The 17773-nt window shown below is 37.5% G+C and overlaps 1 protein-coding gene across 3 annotated transcripts in view; it reads left to right on the top strand.

The window, feature by feature from the left end:
• Positions 1–17773, top strand: part of Zmym5 (zinc finger MYM-type containing 5) — a 32404-nt gene that overhangs the window by 5102 nt on the left and 9529 nt on the right. For all 3 annotated transcript variants that reach the window (XM_033759987.1, XM_033759988.1, XM_010633814.3), the window contains exons 2-6: positions 3535–4027; positions 4264–4357; positions 14786–15071; positions 15731–15890; positions 17255–17464. In XM_033759987.1, the coding sequence (XP_033615878.1) occupies positions 3545–4027; positions 4264–4357; positions 14786–15071; positions 15731–15890; positions 17255–17464 (1233 nt within the window). In that variant the 5' untranslated portion in view covers positions 3535–3544. The remainder of the gene's footprint in view (positions 1–3534; positions 4028–4263; positions 4358–14785; positions 15072–15730; positions 15891–17254; positions 17465–17773) is intronic.

Genomic DNA, 17773 nt, shown 5'->3' with positions numbered 1-17773 from the left:
TTTTTTTAAAAAAAAAAAAAAAAAAGAAAAGATAATTACATTTTCTTTATTTTCCTCCCTTTGGTGTTAGAGATTGAACTCAGGGCCTGGCATGTATTTACCAAAGATACTGTTTTGTGTGGGTAATTGTTATAGTATGCCTGAAGCAATAATATTTCATATTCCATAGTAGAAGTTTAGTGAGATCATGGGATGTGGATGTGGTTCTAGAACTCTAATGGATTTATGTAGAGAAAGGAAACTAGCTGGGACTAAAAATTTGCAGGGTAGAATGTCACTGACTCAGTTACAACAACTTCACTTACAAAACCATTTCCCAGGTTTTTTGCAGCATGCTTTAATGCAATGATTGCGAACCTTTTAGAGACAAGTGCCCAAATTGCAACCCAAAACCCACCTGTTTATTGCAAAGTGCCAACCTGAATACTGAATTTTTAGTTTAGCAAAAAACAACTCATACGCTAACACCTTTTGTCTTAAAAGAAAAACATGCATGCCATGGTTTCACCACCACTATTGTAATGCAAAGAACATGGTGTGGGTGCTAGCCAGAATAAGATTTATACCTGCTCTTGTTGGATGATGTGGTTTAGTGGTAGAGTGCTTGCCTGGAGAATGTGCAAGTCCTGGTTACTATCCCCAGTGCCACAAAGTCTCAAATCTCTGCTGTCTTTTCATTGTCTCTCTTTTTCTGAGCCCTTATGAAGCACATTTTATAAATGAGTGAATTAAATCTATCTTCCAAGGTTGATGATTGAAAGAATCAAAAAACAGGTAAAGTGCCTAGGCAATGTTGTGGAGCACACATGTATTTAGTGAATAGTAGATAGATAGGGAAGGGGGTGCCAGGAATTGAACTAGGACCTAGTTCATGCTAGCAAGTGCTTTACCACTGACCTAGAGCCCCAGCCTTTTTATTTATCTTTGTAAGAGTGTTATTTGAATGTTGATTTTATTGTTGTAATGAATGGGTTCACCTTAATAAAAGAAGTAATTTTTAAACCTTGTTTTCACCTTAATTGAATTTAATATAGTAGCTATTTAGTTGGTTCTAGGGTCAAATTTCTTAGATTTGAATTCTTATTCTACCTTTTCCAGCAGTAGAGAGTTGGTTAGATTACTTATCTTCTGAGTCTTAGTTTCCTTATTGATAAAGTAGAAAAACTATGGCATAGCACATGTTAAGAATAGAATGCTGAGCGTGATGGTACACGACTGTACGTAATCCCAGCAGATAGAAAGATGAGCCAGGAGGATCTGTGCCAGTTTGAGGCCAATTTGGGCTGCATAGTGAGTTCAAGATCAGCCTGTCTTTTTAAAAATATTTAAATAAATAAATATTACACATTACATGGCTGTATTACCAGTTGAAATTTGGAAAACTTTAGAATAAAAATAATGTTACTTGAAACAGAATAATGGCTGCCTTATGATGTGAATTTTCTTAATTGTGAATAACTTCAGTTTCCCCACCCCTTTTATGTACTTTTAATTTTCTACTCTCCTGAGGTAATTAAGGCTAGTTTTTGGTGTGGTACCAGGGATCGAACTCGGGTCCTTGCGCTTGCAAGGCAGGCCACCAAACTGCTGAGCTAAATCCCCGGCCCATGCCCTCTTGGTGTTAATTCAGTTCTTATTTGCTCAAGAGCAATGCTCCTTCAGTTACTCATGTATCTAGATTTTTCAACTGCTGTCTCTCTCTGCACCCCTTATTAATCATCGTATAGTGTACACTAGGTACACTTTTTTTGTGTGTGCCAGGGATCAAACTCAGGACCTTGTTCTTGTGAGGAATGCCTTGGCACCACTGAGCTAAATTCCCAACCCAGGCACACTTTTTTGGGGACAGAGTCTTGCTATATAGAGTTCTGATAGTCCTTTAATTCACTATGTAACCTACAATGGCCTTAAACTCAAAATGATCCTCCTGACTCAAGCTGTGTCATCTTACGTGGCATAAATGTTTGTTGAATATAACAAGAGTAGTCAAAAACTTGTCGCCCCACCAAGCTTGTTGCTACATGCCTGTAATCCCAGCACTCAGGAGGCAGGAGGATTTCTGAGAATTAGAGGCCGGCCTGGTATGTAGCCCAAGGCCAACCTCAACTACACAGGGAGACCCTGTTTCAAAAAAAAAAAAAAAAAAAAAATTGTGGCCTAGAGTTGGATTCCTAAATTTCAGTCCTACCTAGATTTACCTAGAACAATATAGTTTGCTTCTCTAAATTTCAATTTTTTGATCTCTAAAATAGAGTAAATTATAGTGATCATTACGGAGGTGTTCTGAGAATTTTACGTAAAATATCCGTAGCATGATAACTAACACAAAAGTACATAAGATTCCTAGGCAAGGATAAGAAAGATTTAGAAAGATATAATCACAGTTGTGTTGGAAACAATTTGAAAAAACTGAAAACAGACACTAAGGAAATGAAGATTAGTTATAATAGACTCTGTGTTAATAGAATTTTGCTACTACTTTCTAATTCAAAGGAAAATTAGGTATTTTTTCCACTACAAATGTTGATATAATGAGTACTATAAATTGAACAGATACTTTTGACACACTGCCAAAGATTACATAGTACATTTCTATCAAACTCCATAGAACTAAATATTAAGTGACTTATTGTTTGATTTTTGATATCGGGGATCTAACTTGGGCCCTTGTGCTTACAAGGCAGGTGGCAAAACCACTGAGCTAAATCCCCGGTCCTGCTTGTTGTTTTTGAGATAAGGTTTCACTGTGTAGTTTAGGCTGAACTTGAACTTGCTATGTAGCTCCTGCTGGCCTTGAACTCAAAGAGATCCTCTTGCCTCAGCATCCCAAATGCTAGGATTATAAGCATGTGCTACCACACTTGGCTTATTAAATGTGTTTTTGTTGTTGTTGTTTTGTTTTGTTTTGGTACTGGGAATCAAATTCAGGACCTTGTGCTTGCAAGGCAGGCAGTGGAACCTCTAAGCTATATACCTGGCCCCTTTAAGTGGTTTTTAATACAGGAAAATAAAAAGGAAAGGATAAGCAGAACGATTATCAGGTTTTTTTTCTACAAGTTGAGATAAGTCACACAAAGAAGGCCAGGGATTTAGCTTAGTGGTGCCGTGCCTGCCTGGCAAGAACAAGGTCCTAAATTCAATCTATAGTACCACAAAAAAGGTCACATAAAAATTTTTGGGCTAAAGAAAAACAATTTTTTTTGGGCTAAGCGTGGTGGTACATGCCTGTAGTGCCAGCACTTGGGAGACTGAGGCAAGAGGGTTGCTGCAAATTTGAGGCCAGCCTGGGCTACACAGTGAGAATGTGTCAAAAAACCAAAAATAATGAGATTTTTTTAAAGACAAATATGGAGGCACAGGCCTGTAATCCCATTACACAGAAGGCTGAGGCAGGAGGATCACAAGTTTGAGACCAGTCTCACCCCATCAAAAGAAAAAAAAAAGGAGAGATTTAAATTTTTTGCCTGTACTGTTTACTTCATTGCAATAAAATGTGAAACAGAATATGTTTTTTTTCTTTTCTCTGTCTCATAGGTTGTTTGGCATGGACGATCCATCGATGGGAAGGTTAGACTTGACTGACCACACTTGTGCTGTATTAGGAAGTACAGCTATAACAGCTAGTTTCATGGACATAGGAAATTCATGTGATGATACCACAAGTCCTTTAGTCAATAGATCTAGAAACTCATCAGTGGAAGATGATGATGATGTTGTATTTATTGAATCTATACAACCTCCTTCAATTTCTGCTCCAGCAGTAGCTGATCAAAGAAACTTTATATTTGCATCATCAAAACCTGAAAAGCCACAAGGAAATTGTTCTGTGATTCTCCCTTTCTCAAGAGAGTTGGCTTATCAGAAAGGAAATATGTGTGAGACAATTGTTATTGATGATGAAGAGGACATAGAAACGAATGAAGGGGAGAGAAAAAATTCTCCCAGTATTACTAAGTGGGGACTTCCTGGAACTAAAAACAGTACCAAAGCTTTGGATTTCTCCACATCAGGTCATTCAACAAGTAAGGTAATTGCAGGAATGGGTAATAGTGTTATCTCTACAGAACCAGACTCTGAAATACGTATTACTAATGTTACAGCATTAGAAACAGGTGTAAACTCTGAATGCTGGGCAAGATATGAACTTAATCACACTTTATAACAAGCACTGTAGAGTGCCAACTTGGGAGATGCGCTAACAGACCACAGTCAAGTAATTATGGTGTTAATATACAAACATACACCCCATCTTTAACTTCACAGACCAAGACTGGAGTAAGACCTTTTAATCCTGGTAGAATGAATATGGCAGGAGATGTATTTCAGAATGGAGGATTTACAACTCAGCATAATCCTGGTAAGTAGTAGGTGATGTTTGCCTTCTACTTTAAATAAACTTTTAGCTACTATTTTTTGGTTTTAGTTTTGGTTTTGGTTTTTTTGAGACAGACTCTTGCTTTGTAACTTGAACTGACCAGGTATCCCAGACTGGCCTCAGCCTCCAAAATGCTGGGATTACAGATGTGTGCCACCACACCTGGTTTATATTTGTAACTATTTTATTTACATAATATATGAATTATTTTTCTTGCTTTTGCATTGACTATTTTACTTCATAGAACTGTACATTCTACTTGGTTTCTGAAATTTGGAGGTGTCAGCCATCTTTACATTTAAAATGTAATAACGCCAGGCGTGGTGGCGCATGCCTGTAATCCCAGCACTAGAAGGCTGAGGCAGGAGGATTGCTGTGAGTTCAGACCAGCCTGGACTACATAGTGAATTCTAGGTCAATCTCAACTACTTAGTGAGACCCTGTCTCAAAAAAACCAAAAAACAAATAAAATGTGATAACCTGGGCCAGGGATTTAGCTCAGTAGCACAGAGCCTGCCTCATAAGCACAAGGTCCTGAGTTCAATCCCTGGGTACAAAAAAAAAAAAAATGTAGAATGTAGTAGCCCTCAAAGCTGTTACGACCACTGTTGGGTTTTGTTTGGGAGGGACTTTTATTTTGTCTTGTTTCTCTTTTGAGACAGGGTCTCACTATGTAGTTGAAACTGGCCTTAAATTCACAGTATCGCCCAGGCTGGTTTGAACTCTCAGAAATCTTCCTGCCTCAGCCTCTCAAGTGCTAGGATTACAGCTCTATGCCACCATGTCCAACCTGAATGTTTATTTTAATATAAAAATTGTGCTGGGGCTGTGGCTCAGTGGTAACACTTCCTCTTTAATATGCCTTAGCCTCTGAGTATAATCCCCAACAGCAAAAATAAAGTAAATGTTGTAGAATTAGAACATTGATAGTAAGCTAGAAAAACAAAGTAAAATTTAGCTAATCCTTTTTGTGCCTTTTCTAGGACTCACCTAGATTAAGATGAGAATTGGTATTGGTTTTTTACCATCTTAATGCCTTTTGGCTTGTTGAATTTTAGGAGAGAACTGAAAAGTAACTAGAAGAACCTAAGAATCTGATCACTTGTTCCTGCTTTACTGGAATGCTAGTATATTTTCTTTAGAACGATGTCTTTCTGGGCCGGGGATTTAGCTCAGCAGTTTGGTGGCCTGCCTTGCAAGTGCAAGGACCCGAGTTCAATCCCCAGTACCAAAAAAAAGAGAAAAAGAAAAGAAAGATGTCTTGCTTCATTTTATCCTTATATTTCTTTTTGGGGGGAGGTACTGGCAATTGAATTTGGGATCTTGCACTTGTGAGGCAGACGGTGGCAGCACTGAGCTAAATTTTAGGCCCTTCCTGAGTGCTGGTATTATAGGTATTGGCCACCACGCTCATCAATAAATATTTTTAATGAAATAGTAATTTCTAAAAATGTAATAAAAGAATAGCATTGTTATATAAATCTCTTAAAATCTGCATTAATAGAAAATAATGAGATATCTAGCTTGTTACATCAGTTTCTACATTAAATCTCTTAGTATCTTATTTGCAGGATAAGAAAAAGTCTAATTGGGGAAGAGTATAGTATTTTAATAGTCTTTCTAGGTAGTTACGAGTAGCTTTCTTTTGGCCTAGCACCAAAACTTGACAATTAGTTTTTTGGATTTGTTTGTTTTTGTTAAATTTTGAGATGGGTCTTGCTAAGTTGAAGCAGCTAAGCTCAAATTTGTGAACACTCTGCATCATCTTCTCAAAATGCTGTCATTATAGGAGTAATTTAGTAGTTTTTAAAAGTTCCTAGCCGCATGTGGTGGTACACATCTGTAATCCCTGCTACTCTGGAGTCTGAGCAGAAAGATCAAGCTTGGAGTACAGTCTGGTATATAGTGAATCCAAGGCCAGTGTAAATTATACAGTGAAGCCTTGTCACAAAAGTGGAATCTGAAACTGTACGATGAATGTTATGTTCTGTTACTTTAAAATCCATCGGTCTTTCCATAGATTTTTCACATTTGTGTTATTTAGTATATTGGTTACTTAGAAAATAATGATTCAGTTACACAGATCTTCTGTTCTGCCAGTCTATTTCTCTTGATTGGTGAGTTAAGGCCATTGACATTGATGGTTATAACTGATATGTACTGACATTATTGTCCTGTTATGGCCTTTTTTTGACTCTTTTTACTTTTCACCTTCTCCTTTTAGTTTCTTGCCTTGCCTATTTGATTTGCTTTGTTGGGCCTCATGGTGTTGTTACCTTTATTGTCTTTTTCTAGGATATTGTTTAGAATTGCTTATAGTGCTGGTTTGGTATTTGTGTAGTTTCTCAGGTGTTCTTTGTCTTGGAAGTATCTTATTTCCCCATCTATTTTGAAAGAGAGTTTTGCAGGATACATCAGTCTAGGTTGTAGGTTGTTCTCTTTTAGTACTTGAAATATCTTATTCGAGGCTGTCCTTGCCCTAAGGGTTTGTGTTGAAAAGTCTGCTTTGATTCTGATGGGCTTTCCTTTGCATGTGATTTGTTTCTTTTCTCTTACGGCTTGTAGTATTTTGTTCTTCTGTTGGGTTTCTGGGATCTTGATTATTATATGTCTAGGTGTAGATTTTTTTTGATTGTGGCTAGTTGGTGTCCTATATGCCTCGCTTATCTGAATGTCAAATTCTTCCCCTCTGTTTGGGAAGTTTTCTGTCATTAATTCTGTGAACAGTTTTTTTAAGTCATTTGTATTAAGTCATTTGCATTGTCTCCTGCTAATTCATGGATTCCTATCAGTCTTATGTTATTCTTCTTTGCATCATCTAGGAGTTGCTGGATCGATTTCTCATGATCCCCTACTGTTTTTAAGAGACCTCTCTTTTCAGGGTCACTGACTGCAATCTTATCTTCTATATCTGAGATTCTATCTTTGCATTCTTTTATTCTGTTGTGTACACTTTCCATGGAGTATTTAATCTCCTGGATATCTGTTTGAATCTGTTTTATGGATTCCATTTCTTTCCTATGTTGGGCGTTTATTGTTTCCGTTTCTTTCTTATACTGGGCCTTCATGGCTTCTGTCGTGGTCCTGAGCTCATCTATTTTTTTGTCAGTTTCTGTTGTAGAGTCTTGAATCAGAACTTTCATTTTGCTCACCATCTCTGTGGTTATCTGGGAAATTATTTCTGTTTTGAATTTTTCTAGAGCCTGATTGATCTGTTTTGTTGCCTCCTGTGCTTTGAGTTCAGGGTGTCCTGGTGGTTCACTATCGGCCTTTTCATCCTCATTTGTCCTACTGTTTGCCATTGGTGAACTGGAAGTCTGTCTTTGTGTCTTGCTTAAGTGTTTTCTCATTTTTATTTTTGTTGTTGGGCTGTCCTTGGTTTAATCTCTGGGTTATCACCCAAATCTTCCTGATATCGTTGCACCCTAACTTCTGGGTCTCTAACGACCCTCAGACATTCTCATCTCCATAACATCAGAGAAAACAGCTTTTCGAATCAACCACAATCCTTTATCCCAACCAGCAACACAGTATGATCAAGCACAACTTGGAAACTGACCACCTGTGGTAATCACTAGTCTATCACCCTTAAACCATTTGAATTAAATTGAAATCAGGAAGCAGTCCAAAACATGTCTTCAGTGAACAAACTTTTCAATATAGTATATTTATCCTTTAGGATGGGGACTCACACAGAGCTAGGACTCAAGACCCCTGATCTTAGTTAGCTGATGGCTGAACCCCATGACACAGACTGACCTCGGGCTGCAAGGCCCAAATTGAGTTCCCCAACCTTCTGAACTGTTGAACTCCAGACTGTTCTACAGGTTTCCCACGCCCTTTCTTTAAAGATATTCAACGTTGGGAACTCAGAAAAAATACCTTCTATGACCACCTCTGCCTCTACAGAATGGATCCAAAGACTGGCTCAATCAGGAGGTCTGAGCGTGCAGGGGCCGGTGCGGGGGGGTTGCCTTCCCAGTGCTGGAGCGATAGCAGCTCCCGGTGGGGGAAGGTGTGGCTATCCTTCCCACAGTGGATCAGGGCCCAGGCAGCCCTCCTGGTGCCAGAGCGATGGCAGCTCGCGGTAGGGGAAGCTACACAGATCTTCTGAATGTTGATGCTTCAGCTCTCAAAAGCACAGTGTATACAAATTTCAAAAGTTCGTATAGTTTCTTCAAGTGACAGGATCCCTTGATTTCCTTTTCTTAGGGTACCGGGGACCAAACTCAGGAGCTTGCACTTGCCAAGCTGGTGCTGTGCTGCTAAGCTAAATCCCCAACTCCTTTGATTTATTTTTAACAAAATGTTTCCCAATAGCTATAGTTTCTCATTTTCTCAAGTAAAAATGGTGTTTCATGAAAATGGCTAGTTCGTTTCTAAGTGCAACAATTATAAAAATGCTTTTTTGCTTTTCCTTAAGATAACTGTTCTTTGGTATGAAACAGATGCTTTATACGTGTTTTCCAGCTTGTCAGATAGAATATAAAGATGTAGTCAAAGACTGAAATTTAGTAACACCAATAATATTTACTGTTAGCTGAGTGTATAGCTTAGAGTGCTTGCCTAGTGTGTGGCTGGTCCTTGCTTAAATATACCCAGCATTGCAAAGGAAAGAGAGAAAATGAGTGATTTTCACTGTTTCATCAAAGATATCTGTTCAAAATGAGAAATTTAAGGCTGTGGGTATAGCTCAGAGGTAAAATATTTGCTTAGTATGCACAAGGCCCTGAGGTTGATACCCAGCACTGCCAAATAAATTCATTTTTGTCCCTGGCTCCTGGGAGGGACAATCTAAATTCTTAAAAATTTCCAAGTGTTAGAAATGCCTTTTGCTTCTGTGAGTTCTTTGGAACATATATGAATATACACTAAGTAATGAGATAATTCAGGATGGACCACCCTTGTCCAGAGTAGAGAATTGGAGATTTTTAGGTAGCCCAAACTCTGGGAAGGAAGGCAAGATGGAAATTAAGTTTAGTCACATTTCCAGTGACTAGATCAATCATTCCTATAAAATGCGATCCTTGCAAAACTACAGACATTCACTCAGTGCTGTTCTCTTGGTTGGTGAACGCATCAGTGTGCCAAGAGGATAACACTACTACTACCTGATTCCATAGAGATCTGGTTTGGAATCTCTACATTTAGGATCCTCCCAGTCTTTGTCCAATGTGTCTCTTTGTTTAGCTGTTCCTGATTTGTATCCTGTATAATAAAATTGAAATTTTAAGTGTAAAGCATTCTTCAGTTCTGTGAATCATTCTAATAAGTGATCAGTCCTTGGCAGAGGTAGTAGATCTTAAGACCCTTTCAAATTTGTAGGCAGTTGAACAGAAGTTTAAGTGGTATCCAAAGTTTTGTTGGGGACCCTACCTTTAAACCTGTGGGATCTAATGACTTATACTGACTGCTTAGCTCAGAATTGTATGCAGGGATACTAGCTGGTATTAGAATAATATCCATAAATAAATGTGACATTTGGGGTTTGTTTGTTTTGGTACCAGGAATCGAACTCAAGACCTCTTACTGGCCAGGCAGACACTGTGCCTGCTGAGCTAAATCCTTCACCCAGACATTTGGTTTTTATAAATGCATTATTCTGAACTTTTTTTTTTTTTCTGGTGGCCCTAGGGATTAAACCTAGGGTCTCCCACATGCTAGACAAACACTCTTCCATTGAGCTACATCCCTATCCCCCTTCTTTTTAAAATTTGAGGCAGATTTTACGAGTTGCCCAGACTCAGCTTGCAATTCTCCTACCACAGCCTCTCAGGTAGCTAGGATTATGGGTGTGCATCACCACATACTGCCCATGATAAATTTTTGTTGTCTATGAAATATAGTCTAAAGGTCTATATTTTTTTTGCTGTAGTATATATATTTTAATTGAAAGTGAATCAACAGTAATACACCATAAATTCTTATTTTGACACTCAACAATATAGTAACCTGGAAAAACCATTTTTTTGTGACAAAGTAGAGAAAGCTTGGTCACATTTAAATTACTGAGAACTAGAGAGAAATTCTGTTGCAAACTGTAATAGATATTACATCCATAAATATTTTCCCAGTCTTTATTGTAATATTGCACAGAGCAATTGCTACATGACAAACTAGTGTAGCATAGAAGTAAAAGCAAAACAAATTTTTTAAAAAGCCGCAAGTCTAAAATTGTTAAATGGTTAACAGTTCAAACTTAGTAATCAAGTCTATATCCTTGAGTTAATGAAAACAAATGTTCCTACACCTTGCAGTATACGATTAACTCTAAAGATGTGTTTTTGAAGACAAAAGTTAGAACTATGTCCTGAAGAGATTCAACCAGACATGGTGTTACATGAAGAATTGCAAGTTGAAGCCTAGTCTGCACAATTTAGTGGCTCAACAAGACCTTTTCTCAAAAGACAAAGGCTAGAGATGTAACTCATGAAGGTCCTGAGTTCAGTGCCCAGTACCAAAAAAATTTTTTTCATCCAGGATTCTGAAGAGAATGTTCACATTTATCAGGTACCTACCTAGGATGCATGAACCCTAAGGTTTGGTCCTCAGCACTTTAAAACAAAAAAGTAACACTTAATGAATTTTGTTGTGGGTTTTTTGTTTTTGAGACACTGAGAGCTAAACCTATAGCCTGCTTACTAAGCCATATCCCCTAGCTTTTTTAAATGTTTAATTTTGATATAGGGTCTTGCTCTATATCAAACTGACTGGATTCAAACTTATGATCCCTTCAAGTACTGGGATGGCAGGCATGTGCCACCACACCTGACTAGGCTTCTTCCTTTCTTAAAACTTTAATTAGGGAAAATTAAATAGTTGAAGTCTAAGCAAAAGAAACATTTCTCTTTTGCTTGCAACAAAACTAAATAAAAAACCAGGCATGCTGGTGCAAGCCTGTAATCCCAGCACTTGGGAGGCTGAAGGCAGACAGATCACTGCAAGTTGTGGGCCAGCCTGGGCTACATAGCAAGGCCTTGTCCCAAAAAACTGAAAACTAAATAAAAAATGCTTTCAGAATTAAATTATGTCTTGAGCAGTATAGTTGATGAGTTGTTTTCTAAAATTATATTTAGAAGCTGGGAATCTAACTCAGTGGTAGTGTACTTATCTGGCATATAGGAGGCCTTCAGTTCAATTCACAACACACACCACAGTCATAAAAATATATACCCCCTAAGTTTAGATAAGTCCACAAAACTAAACTATCTTTGGGCGGGGTTTTATTTCTCACATATTAATTGTAATGAGAAATCTTGTAATTCTGCTAATTTTTGTTTGTTTTTGGTAACGAGGATTGAACTTGGGACCTTGTGCTTTCTAGCCAGGTAGGTGGCAGAACCACTGAGCTAAATTCCAGGCCCTGTGCTATTTATTGAGCCTAGTTTATCATTAGGTTGGTTCGCGGAGAAATTTTTATTCCAGATTGCATGTTCTGTGCATGAATGTATACTTTGTTGTGTTCAGAATGGATCAACGTGCTATTTTTTTACAAATGGAATAATTCTAAACTAGGAAAAATTTTGGATGGGAGGATGTAGCTCAGTGGTAGAGTGCTTGCCTAACCTGTGCAAAGTTCTGGGTGCAGTACCTAATATTACTAAAAAATAAACCAGGAAAGAAACATTCTCTCTTTTTTTGTACTGGGGATTGAACTCAGGCCCTTGTGCTTGTGAGGCAGGCAGCAACACCACTGAGCTAAATCCCCAGCCCAGAAACATTCTCTTTAATATAGTAAGTTTATTTAGATATACTCAAGAATTGCCAGCATGTCATCCTGAAAAACGAATGCATTCTTTTTGTTGTTTGTTCAGTTTGCTTTTAATTGCAAAATAAATGATATAAAAATAAGACAGTTGGTGGCAATTTAGTAATGAATATAGATAGTTAGTGATATTGTATTACGAGAGGCTTTGGGAGCAGTTAGAGGGGGACATAGGCGTCTTGCTGATGACAAAAGCTATTTTTAATAGAGTTGAAAATATTCTATACCATAGTGTTCTGTTTTTCATTCTTTGTCCCACCCTCTGCACCCCCTTTTTAGTACTGGGATGAAACCCAGGGCCTTGGGCTTCCTAGGCAAGTTCTCTGTCAGAGCCCTATTTCTTGAGACTTCACCATTGCCTGATTTGGTTAGAAACATAGAATCTCAGGTCCTTCCTCAGCCCAACCCATTGAGAATCTCCTTCTAAACAAGACTTTTGAAGTGGCTTCATATGGATGCTTATTGGATTAGCACTTTCCCTATATTTAATACCACAGGTATTAAGGTAATATGTATTGTGTTCTTGAGAATACAATAATATTATTAATGTATTAATACAGAATACATTTAAACCTAGGAAATGTATGTGTATCCTTCATAACCACCTCTATTAAGGCCTATGAATAGTGTTTTAGAAGGCTGGGCAGTAATTGTAGAAAAAGTGTTAACATCTAAAACATCTTGAAAGGAAGTGTACCAATGTCTTCAGTCTTCTTGAAACATACAAGAGTAATGAATTGATTGTTGAGACAGTAATAGATGGGAAGATGTGACGAAGCAGAATCAGGTAAAATAGTGTTAAATCTAGTTGGTGAGTATATGGTTTTAGGTATAAAAAATTTTTAAACTTCTGTGTAAGCTTTTAGTTTTTCATAATGTTGATTATAAAAATGGCTATCTATGTAAAATACCAGGCACATTTCTCAAAGTTCCTGGATAGCCAAGTTTTCAGTGTAGTTATCTATGTTTTTCATATCCTCTGCTTTATTCTATAGATATAGTTATTTAAAAAAAAAGGTATCTCATAGATTTTGAGTGTGCTTTGTGTGCTGCACAGTACCTCACTACTGTATATATTATTTATTTCTTACTCAGTGATGAGTTAGATTTAAATGCTAAGAAAGCCAAAACGGGCTTGGGATTTAGCTCAGTGGTTCCACTGCCTGCCTCACAAGCGCAAGGACCCAAGTTCAATCCCTGGTACCAAAAAAAAAAAGAAAACCAAAACAGAACAGGCTGAGAATGTAGTCCAGTGGCAGATGTTTACCTAGCATACGCAAGGCCCTAAATTCAGACTCCTGCATTAAAAAAAAAAAAAAAAAAAAGAATGTAGTCCAGTGGCAGATGTTTACCTAGCATACGCAAGGCCCTAAATTCAGACTCCTGCATTAATAAAAAAAAAAAAAAGACAGTTTAAAATACATGCATAATCTAGTAAGTTTAATAGATACTGGGCATGGTGGTGCATGCCTGTGATCCCAGCACTCGGGAGCCTGAGGCAGGAGGATCTCTGTGAGTTCAAGACCAGCCTGGGCTGCATAGTTCCAGGTCAGTCTCAAATACATAGTGACACCCTGTATCAAAAAAGAGAGAGACACACACACATTTTCAGTTTTGGGAGGGGTGTTTTGTTTTCTTTTGGCGGATGCCAGTGAATCCAGGGATCACCCAAAATCTAGGTCTGGGACGTGCTGGCAAAGCAGGGTACTACAGAACCTCATCCCTAGGCCAGGAGACATTTTGTAAATAGGAACTCTGACTTTATAGCTGATGGCTACCACATTACACAGTTACAGGATCAGCATTTGTTTTATTGTTTTTTGCACAATGTAGTATCCTTTCCTTGGAATACAAAGTGTATAGTTCTAGATTATTCATTAAGACTGTTTAGCTTAGGGCTGGGGATTTAGCTCAGTGGTTCTACCGCCTGCCTCAGAAGCACAAGGTCCTGAGTTCCATCCCCAGTACCACAAAAAATTTTTTAAAAAAAGACTGCTTAGCTTTAACCACATGCAGTGAATATTTAAAGAATTTGTATTAGTGAACGATACCTTGTCATTAATCCCCCTTAAAATAATCCACCTTACTTCAGACACGCTTATCCCATTGTTCTTACCACTTTCTGAAGCAATTCTGGAAGTCTTCTTTTCTGAGCTTCTTTAGTTACACCATTGTGGCTGCTTCAGGGTCCTTAACTGATTCAAAAATTTTTACCTTTCATGGTGATTTTGACTTTGGGGAAGAGCCAGAAGTTTCATGTGCCAGATACAGTGAATAAGGTGGTTGAAGAAACAGTGTAATGTTTTCACAAGCTTTCCTTTCTGTTGGGTGGAACTCAGCAGTGGCATTCATCGTATTTTTTATCACACCTCCTAATGACACTCATAAAAGAAGCCTTCCAGGACTGCTTCAGAGAATGGCAAAAGTGATGGGAAAAGTATGTTCAGACTAAAGGGGCATGTTTTGGGAAGGATTCATAGTAATATGTCTTTTATTGTAAATATTTTTAATTGAAACATTCACCATACATTTTCAGTCACCTTGTGTGTGGCTGCTTTAAATTCTTAAATGAAAACTTAAAAGTATTTTTCTGATGTGAATTTTGATTTATTCCATGACTTTTGCTGTGTGTTTCATTTTTTAAGATTCTTGGATCTCCCAGTCAGCATCATTTCCCCGTAACCAGAAACAGCCAGGAGTGGATGCTCTATCACCAGTGGCCTTGCTTCCTAAACAGATTTTCCAGCCTTCTGCCCAACAGCAACTTACTAAACCAGCTAAAATCACTTGTGCAAACTGCAAAAATCCTTTACAGAAGGGACAGACAGCTTACCAACGAAAAGGATCAGCTCACCTCTTTTGTTCTACCACCTGTCTTTCTTCCTTCTCTCATAAACGTACTCGAAAGACAAGAAATATAGTATGTAAAAAGTAAGCAGTAACTTTCAATGTTTCTCTATATGTTTGAATACTAGCATGTAAGGAAATGTAATTGCAGATTCATGGGTAGAACTATTTCAGGGGTATTCTCAATTTTATTGAACTTGAGTTAACCTAGAGTGGTGTCAGAGCTGTGGACTAATTTATTTTGTACTTTCTCTTGGCAAGTGGAAGTATATTGCCACTTTCTCTGGCAATGCTTTTGCCTCTGCCCTTTTCCTTAAGTCCTGCCAAGTTACTACCAGCATTTTGTTGTTTTGTTTTTTGGTACTGGGGATTGAACTCAGGACCTTCCACTTGTGAGGCAGGCAGTGGCATCACTGAGCTAAATCCCCATCCCACTACCAAAATTTTTTAATGTTTCCGAAAAGCTAAATAACTGTGCTAAGGTTCTTGTGCCACAAAAGATTTTTTTTAACCTTAGAATCTTCTTTTTTGTATAATATAGGAATGCAAAGGTTGAAACTAAAGATTTTGCTACATCCAAAAGTTAGTTGATTCCTAGGAATAAATCATAGTTAATATTCTTGGACTGAGGGTATTGCTTAGTGATAGAATTCTTGCCTGTCATGTGCCAGGCTTTGGGTTTAATCCCCAGCACAAAAGAAGAACAATGTTCTAAAGTTATGTATCTATCCTTTGTGTTCCAGAGATACACCTAATAAGAAGGCTACTGTTGTTCCTCCAGTGGAATCAAGCAGATCCTTCCAAGAATTTGCTAGTTCATCTTTGTCTCTCTGTGAAGACAATCATCATCTTAGAAAAGTTTTTAATACATCACGATGTATAATCTGTAGTAAACTGACAGAGGTCTGGATTTTTAAATCTAAATTGTTATTTAAGCTAACATAATTTTACTTTTTCAGATAGCTTTATTGCTATTAACATAATTTTAATTTTTAAGTATTATTAATGTAAGCTCTGTCATCTACATAATGTAAGTATATATTTCAAATGTGCACCATGAAGCTAAAAGGAAGAATGAGAGTGTGTTAGAACTATTTTATTAACAAATGTCCCATTTGAATAGTCTGGAAAGTACACATTTGGGTGGTTTTTTTGTTTTGTTTTGTTTTGTTTTGTTTTTTTAAATTGGCTTGGCTGCGTAGGTCTGCCTGCCCTTGGATTCACAATGATCCTCTTGCCTGAGCCTCCTAAGTGTAGGGATTACAGGTGTGTGCCACTTCACAAAGCCCATTGTTTCTGTACAGTTGGTAGTAATCAAACACTTTTAGTAATCAAAGTTTTAAAGTGGAATTTGTTCATATCACCCACACTAAATAAAAATGTAGTTTCAGAGATAGCCATGAGCCCACACCTATACTCCCAGTACTCTAGGAGTTGGAGTCCAACCTAGGCAATTTAGTGAGACCTTGTCTCAAAAAAAAAAAAAAAATGATCTTGGGAATTGTAGCTTCATGAGAAGGCCTGCATTCAATCCCCAGTACTGTAAAGATTTAGGGAAAAAAAGTAGTAGTTTAGGACATGAAGGAAACAACACATCATCCTAATTAAAGAATAAGTGTAACAAGTAGAATGAATTTATGCTATTCTGTTCACTATTTAATTGGTGTCACAATCTTCCACATTTTTACTAGAAATGTGCATTCAGGCAGGCCTCATTTTATGTTGTCCTTGGTAATTAAGTTTGGTTTTGGTAACCTCAGAGCTGTGCATATCAAGGCCACAATTTTTCTCAGTTACCACCTTGAGAACCACCTTACTGGCTGAAATGCTGACACCATCCTTATGGAGAAAACTGATTTTTCCCACAAATTTTCTTTATAGTGCTAAGAATTCCCCAACTGTTTCTTGTAATAATGTCAAAAACATTTGGTTTTCTGTCGTTCTCAACAAATCAAGGAAATTATTATTGATTTTGGTTTTGTTTTGTAAATCTTAATTTCACAAAGAAATTGAAAAGTGAGGGCCGGGGATGTAGCTCATTGGCACCATATCTGCCTCTCAAGTGCATGGTCCTGAGCTCCAGCCTGGGTACCAAAAAAAAAAAAAGTGAAAGAATAATGAATATGCTTCTGATCTTTTTCCTGAATATTTTTTTCACTGAGATATTACTACTGGTTCTTTGTTTCTGGTGCAGAAACTTAATTTTTTCACTGCCTATTTTATTAATCTGGTTCATGTACATTAATAAATTTTGGTTTCTCTTTTAGGTTCGCCATGAAGTCAGTGTTAATAATGTAATTCACAAGCTGTGCAGTAACCACTGCTTTAATAAGTACAGGTTGGCCAATGGTCTAAAAATGAACTGCTGTGAGCACTGTGGAGAGTACATGCCTGATAAAAATATGGGAAACAGTATCCTGGTTGGAGGTCAGCAGAAGAGATTTTGCTGCCACAATTGTATTAATGAATATAAACAGGTAATTCTTTTTAATGAACTTTGATTGATGAAGTTACATAATAGTTTGTCCTGTTGGCTTATATTATCCAGGCTTATTGTAGAACTCACGTAGTTCCATTTTGTCATTAACGTTTACCAACCTTGGATAAATATTGAAATTTATCCATTGTTGTAAGTAAGCTTTTTTAAAAAACATTTACTCATTTTTATTATTTAAGGTATCCGGGTTGAACTCAGGACCTTGCACTTGTCAGACAGGTGTGGCACCACTGAGCTACATCTCCAGCCTTCCATTTACTCTTTTTTTTTTTTTTTTTTTTTTTTGTTT

Source organism: Fukomys damarensis, unplaced genomic scaffold, assembly GCF_012274545.1.
Source record: "Fukomys damarensis isolate Sample0158 unplaced genomic scaffold, DMR_v1.0_HiC HiC_scaffold_38, whole genome shotgun sequence".
In the NCBI taxonomy this organism is placed as follows: domain Eukaryota; kingdom Metazoa; phylum Chordata; class Mammalia; order Rodentia; family Bathyergidae; genus Fukomys; species Fukomys damarensis.
This window is presented reverse-complemented; position numbering and strand designations above follow the sequence as displayed.